We start from the raw sequence: 10,134 nt of genomic DNA, 5'->3' as shown, positions 1-10,134 counted from the left end.
ATGAAACTCTAAAAGATGTCACAATTCTTTTTTCAGCTCCTGTTGCTAGTCATTCATATTGTCATCAAAATGCTAAATCTCTGGCTAAGCAATTTTCTGTTCCTCTTTCCCAGGCTCGTGATATTGTTCGAGGATGTACTTCTTGTCAACAATTTGCTGTTCCTTTTCCTATGGGAGTAAATCCTCGAGGAACAAAAGCCAACCAAATTTGGCAAATGGATGTCACACAATTTGCTACTTTTAAACCATACACTTATTTACATGCAACCATTGACACATATTCTCACTTTTTATGGGTCACTGTTTCTAGACATGAGCGCACTTCTGATGCAATGTCTCATTGTCTTTCTGCTTTTTTTTGTAGTGGGATGACTAATTCAATTAAAAACAGACAATGGTCCGGCGTATACTAGTAAGGAATTTACTTCTTTCTGTCAACAATGGAACATTCAATTGATACATGGAATTCCTTACAACTCTCAAGGGCAAGCTATAATTGAGTGAGCTCATCGTACATTCAAAGCTACATTAACTAAATTAATAAAAACTGAATCTGGCCCATTCAATTTGCGAAAGATTCAAAATTTGATCTCTATTGCTCTTTGTGCATGGAATTACTTAACCTTTTTAGATTCTTTTTCAGACATTCCAGTCAATCTACATTTTCATATTCAGGATCCTGTTTCACGACCTTTGGTACTCTACCGTCAACTTCCTGATCCTGCCTGGCGTGGACCTACTAGACTTATAACCTGGGGTCGTGGTTACACTGCAATTGAAGATCTGTAAACAAAACAAGCTGTGTGGATTCCAGGCCGATGTGTTCATCCTTATCATGGAAAAACATCAGGCTTATCAAATTCCTGTCCCCGAATTCGATCTGAATCTACAAATGAAAACTCCCAGGTTGCAACATCCTCCAATCTTGACTTGGGATCACTTTGAAGCTCAACAACAATTGAAAAAGTTCTTTTTACCTCAACCTACAAAAAATGTGGTTGTTTCAGTTTTTACTGCAAATTTTATTATGTGCTGTTTTTTCTTTTGTTTTCTCTCTCCAGTTTCTACTAATTCTGAGACACTTCCTGTTTTTTCCCTTAAGTCCTAATCTTTGGATTCGTCATGCTCAATATATGTTTTTGATTCATGGTCATAATATAACTTTATATTATGAACCTCTTATGGCTCCTGGTCAAGTTGCTTTTATTCATAATCTAATTACTTCTTCTGCTTTTATTGTTTCGCAACTTCAACATATTTCTTCTTCTTGGTTATTTTCTACTCCTCCACATGAATTAAATTTAGTTAAATGGAATTATCTTTGTATTAATCAGTTTACTCGAGGTTTATGTTTTTGTTGTTATGCTCATCATAATTGGTTTACTACATGGTCTGATTACTAAACGTGTTTTAGATAAAGTGGGGAATTATAGTTATTGTATTCAGAAATATTGGTTATGGGGTACTATTAATAAAACATCACAAGGTCATAATATTATACCTGATATGTATCCTGATAATTTTCCTATTTTTAAAATTAATGATTCTTCTAATATTGGATCAAGTGGATCAATCTGTGCTGGATGGCAATTAAAAGACCCTACTATGTGGTTTTTCTTTGATAAATATGCAACTAATGTACACCCTCAGAACTATCAATGTCTTGCAATTGGATATTTGTCTTTACCTGTACAAATAGGTGTTTCTGGTAGTTTATCAACTCGAAGAAGACGTGCAGCCTTGGGACCAACATCTTCTGATGAAGTCATTATTGATACTCAATTTGCTTCACTGCCTACTTTTGGACATGCATTAGCTGGAGCTATAACTGGAACTATAACCTTGGGATCGTACCCAGGAATAATAGCTCAAGGAAATAGACATTCTATTCTAGGACTCACATGTCGATTGGAGAAATCTATTAATGCTACTGCTGCAATTATTCGAGATTTGCAGAATGAAATTGAAGAACTAAATCAAGATTTGATTCAACAACGCTTTGCTATAGACTATTTGCTAGCTCGTCAAGGTGGATTTTGAACCTTGGTTGGTCAACGTGCTTGTGCTGTACAATTTCATTCACTTAATGAAACTATTGAAGATGAATTAGCTAATTTACAAGCTTCTATGAAAAATAATGTACATGAAGAATTTTCTCCTTTTGCTTGGTTAACTAATTGGTTACCTGATATTTCTTGGTTAAAACAATTGTTTTTCTATGCTGTGATTGTAACTGCATTACTTATAAATTTTTGTTGTTGTATGCAATGTATTCCTTCATCTTTTGCAATGTTTCGTAAGTCTCCTTCACCTACTTTGAATCCAATTCAATTGCGTGCTATTGAAAAATCTCTTTTCTCTTCATTAAAAACAAAAAGCGAGGAAATGTAGGGTTATTATTTTGTTCATCTGTATGGTTTTCTGGAACTGCGGTTACACGTAAACTTCAGCAAATCTCCGTGAACAGTGTTCCCAGCATGTACAAGGACACAGGATGAAACAAAGTATAACCTGTAACATTTGCTGCTTTCATTGTATTGTGCATACGTGCATATTCACATTAAAACCATTGATGTAATTACTAACCAATTACTGTACCTTGGAGATTTGTTAACCAATAATGAAATAACACGTATAGTAGGTAAGAACTGAGAAACTAAGAAACTATATAAACTGTGTCTGATGCTTAATAAAATTGCTGTTGATTCTGCTATCCGTGGATGTTTCTCTTTCACTCATCTTCAGCCTCCCGGAACAAATGCAACGGGGGGGAGGGGGGGCTGGGGAGAGGATCCGGCTGGATTAGGAGGGATCCCTGCAGATCATGCGTGGACTGTCAGCTGAGGGTTTTCCTGGCTTCCCTTCGGATTGGAGGGAGCGTGTGACCCCCAAGTCCTGGCTGGCTGTGGGGCTGCCCCTCCCCCCTTGCCATCCAGCGCAGCTGCTGGGGGCTCCCTCCTCCCATTCAGAGCCCCGAAGGACCCCTCGAGCTCTGGATCCACTTTGCCCTTCTGGACTCTCCGCAGCTCCATTTTAGGCTCCTGGGCACGGTGGGAACTCAAAGGGCATCTAGTCCACCCTCCAGTCCAGGCACCCGGAGAAAGGGAGATTGGAGGAGAATCGGGGGGGGGCAAAAGGAAGACGACATTCTCCTCCGGGGCTGGCATGAAAGACCCCCCAGATTGCAGCCCCCCAAGACTGAAGGGATTCCCCTCCCCCACTTTCTCCGCTTCTCTCTCTGCGCCGAACTATCTCCTGCATCGGATGAAGTCAAGGGAGGCTCTGCCCGGAGACCGATGACGCTGCAGAAGGGAGGATTCCCATTGGTCCTCCTGCTCTTTCTGGACTCTCCCTCTTCCGAAGTCCCAGGAAAACTCCTCCCCCCCTCCAGACCCTCCGATTCCTCCTCTGGGGCTGGGAGCGTCTTTCTCCCCCCTTTGGGGCGCTTGTGGGGAGCCTCCATGGCTTTGGCTGGGCTCCCCCTGATGCTGCTGCTGGGGGCGCTGGCCCGGATCCCCGGGAGCGAAGGGGGGAAGGAGACCCCCGGTAAGGAGGGGGCTGGGTGGGGGAGGAGGGGGCTGGGAATGGGGAAGGAAGCCGATGGGTCCCCAGAGCCTCCAGCAGCCTCGATCTCTGCGTGGTCTCCTCCCCCTTCCTCCCCACAGCCCCCCCCCCAGGAGGACGGAGAGGAACCCTAATCCTAACCCTTCCCCCATGTAGCCGAGGTGGGGATCGCAGCCTCTCTCTCCCCTCCCCCAGTGTCTGGGTGGGAAGGGGCTGCATGGAAAGAGGAAGGGAGGAAAAGCAAAAGAGGGAAACTGAGGTATTTTGAGCCCTGAATCCCCAGAAGGGAAAAGAGGCATTTGAGCAAAAGTCTTTGGGCTTCTTCACAAACTTCACTTTTTCTTCTGAATTTCAGATTTGAGGCTGTGAAGGTCAGGCAAGAGGGGGGCTTCGGGCCCTTCATGGGGAGCCCCTGAATTTGGGGAGAAGGCCAAGAACCCCCATAATCCCCTGGAGGGGAGGGGGAAGTGAGGGAGAAGGAGGGGGCGGGAGACCCTCCATTTGAGAGGCTCTTCGGGGGGTGGGCTGCACTGCAGGGTCTTTTTGGGGAGGGGGAGAGGAATCAGGAGTCCCCCAAAGGGAGGGAGCTGGGCTGAAGATTCGGGGGAAGAAGAAAGTGGGGGGAGACGGAGGGAAGGTGGGGGTTGAAGGGGTGAGAGACCCCAGGAGAGTCGGTCTAGATGTCCTCATTGTGGCCCCTCCCCAGATCCCCTCCCAAAGGAAGAGAGAGTGGGGGGATGGACTTTACTTTCCCTCCAGCCCCCCCCCCCTCTTTCCTGCCCCTTGAGATCCAACCTTCCCTGCAGAGACTGAATGGGATCACTGGACCGGTTGAGCTTCTGCCTGCCTTTTCCCACCCCTCCCCCTCTTTCCTCCCCTCCCCCCTCCAGACCCCCCAGGAAGCCTCCCTTCCTCTCTGGGACTGAGAGTTCCCGCTTCCTCGTCCAGGGGGCGTCTTCCCCCAGTCTCTCTCGGAAGGACTCCAGCAACTCCCCCCTCCCGCGTAGATCCCCCCTCCTCTCCCAGGGGCTGGGAACGATGGGCCCTGGAGTCCCTCCTGACGGCCTTCCTCCTCCTCCCAGCCCATTTCCTGTACCAGCATAAGTCCGAGTGCCGCTTCCTCAACGGGACGCAGCGGGTGAGGTTCCTGGACCACTACATCTACAACCAGCAGGAATACCTCCACTTCGACAGCGACCTCGGGAAGTACGTGGCCGTCACGGAATTGGGGGAGGCGACTGCGGACAAGTGGAACAGGGATGAGCGCTTCATACAGTACAAGAAGGCCGAAGTGGATTCCTTCTGCCGGTACAACTACCGCTCGTTGAATTTCAAGGCAGCCAAGAGGGAGGAGCGCACAATTGGCCGGAGAGGTGAGTCTGGGGGGAGGGAGGGAGGGGAAAGCCAGGACCCCCCTTTCCTTTCCTTTCCTTCCTTTGGATCCTCCCGGATGGAGGTTTTACTCCTCATTTATTTATTTATTTATTCTGCACTCTCAGATGAGGACCCAGTTTGTGGGGGCAATAAGCTGACTTTGTATAAATATACAAAAGAATGAAGGCTGTTGCTTAGCGCACTGTAAGCCGCCCTGAGTCTCCGGAGAAGGGCGGCATATAAATCAATTTTTTAAAAAAAATCCTCCTTTTCTTCCCAGGCTCCAAACTCTCCTCCTGTCTGGAATCTGGGATCCCTTTGATCCATTCCCCCCCCCAAGAAAATCCATCCAAATATGTTTTTTGGGGTGGGGGGGGGATCCAGCCAGGTCTCTCTCTCTCTCTCTCTCTTCTGCTCAATGCAGGCAGTCCTCCACTTAACAACATTTCGTTTAGTGACCATTGAAAGTTACAACAGCAGTGAAAAAAAATGACTTATGACTGTTTTTCACACTTACAACCGTTGCAGCCTCTCCAGGGTCACGTGATCGAAATCCAGATGCTTGGTAACACACTCGTACTTGTGACGGTCACAGCGTCCCAATGTCATGTGATCCCCTTTTGTGACCTTCCCATAAGCAAAGTCCATGGGGAAGGCGGATTCACTTAACAACCCTGTTACTCATTTAACAACTGCAGCGATTGTGGCAAGAAAGGTCGTAACATGGGGCAACATTCATTGAACAAACGTCTCGCTTAGCAACAAAAAATCTTGGGCTCAATTGTGGTCCTAAGTCGAGGACTCCCTGTATCTACATATATTTCTTTCTATCCCTGATTCATTTCTATCCTATTCAGGAACCTCCCGTCTCCCTCCCTCTTCCCACCCAGAAGCCCCTCCCTCTCTTCCTCTGCTCCAGAAATGCTGTTTTTGGCACTTTGGGATAAAAAAATGTGGGTTTCATTTTACCCAAAATAAAAAAAAGAATTAGTGGACACTTTTTCACCTGTCGACCCCTTTCTATGGATCTTCTGCTTTTCTTTCATATTTATTCATTCAGAGTCTTTTCCATTGGAAATTGTTGCTTTAGCTGCTCACAAGCTTCATCCACATAAATAGAATGCATTTTTATTATAAATCCAAAATATTCATCCTGAATTTCATTGTGATTCATATAATTTCTTCTTCCTCAAAAGTATTATTTTTACTTCCATGAAAATACTTCAGACAAGAGGCCAATAATTCTCCAGGGGTTCCTGTTCTTTATTAAAAGAACAGGAATATTTATTAAATTACGTGTATTTAAAGCCAATTGTTGGTCAGCCTCCAGTTGAGGAGACTTGAAATCACAGGATGTTTCTTGAGTCCTTTTGGGGGAATTTTCATGATGTGGGGCAGCTAAAATGTACTTTGTCCTCCTGCTGTTTTAAATCATGAGGTCTCTATTTGTCTATTAAATTGGATTCCTGGATGGGCAGAGGGAGAAAGTTGTGTCCCTCGGCAGGTATTTAAAAAGAAAAAAAAATCCGATCCAATTAAAATCTCCAGCAACTCCCATCTGGCCAAATTGGAACCCCAAAATCTTCACACTGCAGTCTTGTAAATAAGGAGGTTTGGGATGGGCTATAAAAATAAACACGGAAAAATACCAGCATGGCTGTGAGAGGTTCCTGCTTGTTCCGGGGGGATTTTGGGTCTAGCACAGCTGCTTTTACATTGTGGGTGAGCCAGTTGTGTTGTGTTGTGTTTTGTAAGTTAAAAAAGGGCAAAGAAATGACATCGACCTGGCCATGCCCACCTGACCACCAAGCCACGCCCACTAATTAAGCCACGCCTACAGAACCAGTAGCAAAAAAATTTAGATTTCACCCCTGGATTAGAGGCTTCGGCTGAACCCTGGAAAGGCCAAAGGGCTTTGGGTGTTGGGAGCCCCAAGATGGGGGAGTTTAACCAACTTCCTTCTGGGTGGAGCTACATTGTCCCAGAGACCCAGTTGGCAATTCTGGAGATTCTCCTGGACTCCCGGAGAGCAGGGGGCAGTCACGGCTAGGAGAGTGTCTGTAAGATTTTGGGTTAGTTGTGGCCACTTTGGCAAATAAATTTTAAAAAAACCTAAATTTACTAAACAAACAAACAAACAAATGTGGTATTAAAATCTGGTTTCATTTTCAACGAGATCCCAAGAATCATCCAACTCGTGCTGCATCTGTCCTTCCCGTCTTCTGCATTATTTCTTTCCTGTTGTGTCTCTCATGTGGCTCCTTCCCCTCCTTCCCTCCAGCCAAGCCCACCGTCTCCATCTCCCCCACCAAGATGGACCCCTCTTCTCCCAACACCATTCTCCTCTGCACCGCGACCGGCTTTTACCCCGTGGAGATCGAGGTCCAGTGGCTGAAGAACGGGCGGCCGGAGGAGGAGGGCGTGGCCTTTGGGGAGGAGCTCCAGAACGGAGACTGGACCTATCAGCTCCAGGTGATGTTGGAGACCCAGCCCCAACGGGGGGATGTCTACACTTGCAAGGTGGAACACGCCAGTCTGGAGGCCCCCATCACCGTCCAGTGGGGTAAGCCCCTCCCTCCCCTCCCTCCCCTCCCGGTCTGTGGACCGCATCTTGCCCTGAGAAGGGGGAGAGATCCACCCCATGGGGAGAGCTGGAATGGAGCCTCCTGGGGGAAGGTGGGCCTGATCCTCCTGCTCAGGTGAGGCTCCTTCTCCTTCCCCAGAGCCCCGTTCCTCCAGCTCTGCCAGGAGCAAACTCTGGACAGGGATCATGGGGGCTGTGATAGGAGTGGCCTTCCTGGCTGTGGGGCTCTTCTCCTACCTGAAGAGCAAGAAAGGTGAGTCTGGGGACCTGGATAAGAAGTTGTGGGGAGGGGACCATCTGGGGGAGGCCTCTCCTCAAGCTTAGCAGGTGGCCAAGAGGGGCCCCTTGAGGAATATTTATGGGAACTTCTGTTCCTCAAGCGGTTATTGTTAAGGGAAGATCCTGCAAACTATTATGGGCTATCGATGGGGAGGGGGTCCCCCTGAGTCCTCCAGCCCATGAAGGGTCCTGATTGGGTCTTTTTCTCCTTCCAGCAATTCCCATCCAACCTCCTGCAAGTGAGTTTCTCCTCTTCTTCCCTCATCTCAACCCCTCCTAAGAGTTATAGGTGGCTTTTAAAATTCCTTAATTGTTCCTTTAAAAAAAAAAAAAAAACTTGCCTGAACAATATCTCCTTGTTGTGGATTGAGCAGTTTTTTGGATTTTGGGCAACGTTTCTTTACAGAGACCTGAAAAAGTATCGCAATCAAAAACAAAAGCACACACAAATGCTAAAATCTTGCCCAGAATTTTTCCATGTTTTGGGAAATTGTCAAAGGAAAGGGAAGGGAAGAGAAGGGAAGGGAAGGGAAGGAGGGGGCCATTCCTTCCCATTCCTCCCTTGGGGAGGGGGAGCACCCCAGGTTTAAATTCCCCCACGTATTTTGTAAGCAACCCACCCATTCTGTTAGGCTCACTGTGGAGGGGGGTTCCTGAGGCTATTCAGGCATGAGGAAAATTCCACCCTATGGCTATTTTAAAAGGGGTGACACCAGGGGTGAAATGCTCCCAGTTCGGACCGGATCGCCCAATCCAGTAGCGATGGTGGCGGGTGGTTCGGAGAACCAGTAGCAAAAATCCCTGCCCCCCCCCCATTCCCAGCTGAGCCGCATGATCATCAGAGGCTTTTTTTTTTTACTTTAAAAGCATTTTTTCTACAACCTCTTCCGCCGAAAAAATGCTTTTAAAAGTAAAAAAAAAAAGCTTCTGATGATTGCGCGGCTCAGCTGGGATCATCAGAGGCTTTTCAAAGCATTTTTTTCTGCAACCTCTTTGGCCGAAGAGGTTGTAGTAAAAAATGCTTTGAATTTTTTTTTTAAAAAGTTGGCCATGCCCACCCAGTCATATTACCCCCACCACCAAGCCACGCCCACAGAACCGGTAGTAACAAATTTTACATTTCACCTCATGCTACTATGCACTGCAGTATTGTAGGTCACTTCAGCAAATGGCAGGAGATCTGCCCAGCTAAATTGCTGATAATTAACATAGCATCTCAGGTATTGTTCTGTCATTGCGTTCGCTCGTTCTATACCTCCGTTCGTCCTCGGATGGGAGGTGGAGCTAAGTCCTTGAGATGACCCTATCAACTTAATGAACTCCCTCCAAAACTTTGCCCTGAACTGCACCCCACCCTCTGGTCCGAGAGGATCCTTCTTGGCACCCCATACAGACTCCTTTGGGTTCATTAGTTGGAACCTGGACAGGCTCTTCTTCCTGACCCCCCTTCTCCTTGTGAGAATTCACACAATTTCTGGCCCAGTGACCTCAGGCTCCCAACTTTACTGCCACCCCCATCGTAGCCCCGTCTTCTTTGTTCATATGAAACGCTGCAGGGAGGCAGGGGGGAGAGAGGTGGGGGAGAGAGAGAGGGTCTCCCCTCTTGATTAACCCTCTAATTAAGACAATTAGGGAAAATTCCAGAAGTCCCTGGAGTTGAAATGGGGAGGAATCCCAACCTTTTCCTCCCTGAAATGGTGACTTCTCCCTCAATCTGTCCCTGCCTATCAACCACCCCCCTGCGTTGTGGGTCGGCCTTGGGGTTAGGGGCTGAAAGGGAAGTAAAATATGTTTTTACCCTAAAGGTTTCTCTTCATAATTTTCTTCCCCATTTCTTTTTCTACAGCACTGATGAATTAATCCTGCTCTCTGATGCAAAAGGATATTTTTTCTTTAGTCAAATGATGACTCTGTCAGGTTTCAGTGTTGTCTCAAATAAATTGCATTTCCAAACAAATAGTCTTTGATGAAATCTTTCATTTATTAAACACGACAATCTGTTCCCAACTACATCGTAGCCAACACTGACTTCCTGACCCCAAACCTTCCCTTTCCGTTCCCCAATTCTCTGTGTCTCATTGGCCACCTTCCAAATCACTCTCCCCATATTTACTACTTCAGCTCCCAGGAATGTCCCCCCCTCCCATCCCATCTCCTAGGGGATATTATCTTCAGGGAAAATAAGTAGGTGAAAAGTCAAGCGTCCTCTTGCCAGCTGCCCCCTCTTCTCCTTATGTCAGCACTGGAACGAATGTAGTTTGGAGTGCTGACAGACTCTTTGTCCTGTTTGCAACCTCTGAGAAATGGAGGCTGAAAGTGGCAGGTTGGGGGAG

At 46.8% G+C, this 10,134-nt stretch overlaps 1 protein-coding gene and 1 pseudogene across 2 annotated transcripts; both read left to right on the top strand.

The window, feature by feature from the left end:
- Positions 1-992: 992 nt before the first annotated feature.
- LOC148116135 (uncharacterized) lies at positions 993-2,713 on the top strand (annotated as a pseudogene).
- LOC148116134 (rano class II histocompatibility antigen, A beta chain-like) lies at positions 2,713-9,758 on the top strand. Of its 2 annotated transcripts, XM_087884946.1 has the most exons (6): positions 2,713-3,546; positions 4,647-4,937; positions 7,220-7,501; positions 7,662-7,775; positions 8,017-8,040; positions 9,648-9,758. In XM_087884946.1, the coding sequence occupies exons 1-6, from the start codon at positions 3,297-3,299 to the stop codon at positions 9,659-9,661; spliced, it is 975 nt and encodes a 324-aa protein (XP_087741072.1). In that variant the 5' UTR covers positions 2,713-3,296; the 3' UTR covers positions 9,662-9,758. The 2 variants fall into 2 exon arrangements, with proteins under 2 accessions (XP_087741072.1, XP_087741073.1); XM_087884947.1 differs by lacking the exon at positions 8,017-8,040.
- The last annotated feature ends 376 nt before the right edge of the window (positions 9,759-10,134 follow it).

The sequence above is a fragment of the Pantherophis guttatus genome, chromosome 2 (assembly GCF_059756535.1).
Source record: "Pantherophis guttatus breed Tessera chromosome 2, ASM5975653v1, whole genome shotgun sequence".
Taxonomy (NCBI): domain Eukaryota; kingdom Metazoa; phylum Chordata; class Lepidosauria; order Squamata; family Colubridae; genus Pantherophis; species Pantherophis guttatus.
The sequence above is the reverse complement of the archived record's forward strand: the minus strand, read 5'-3'. Positions and strand labels throughout refer to the sequence as shown.

Coding starts and splice junctions, on each gene's coding strand:
- LOC148116134 (XM_087884946.1), top strand. CDS start 3,297: ATGACGCTGCAGAAGGGAGGATTCCCATTGGTCCTCCTGCTCTTTCTG. Junction 3,547..4,646: donor AGGGGGGAAGGAGACCCCCG/GTAAGGAGGGGG, acceptor TCCTCCTCCCAG/CCCATTTCCTGTACCAGCAT. Junction 4,938..7,219: donor GCGCACAATTGGCCGGAGAG/GTGAGTCTGGGG, acceptor CCTTCCCTCCAG/CCAAGCCCACCGTCTCCATC.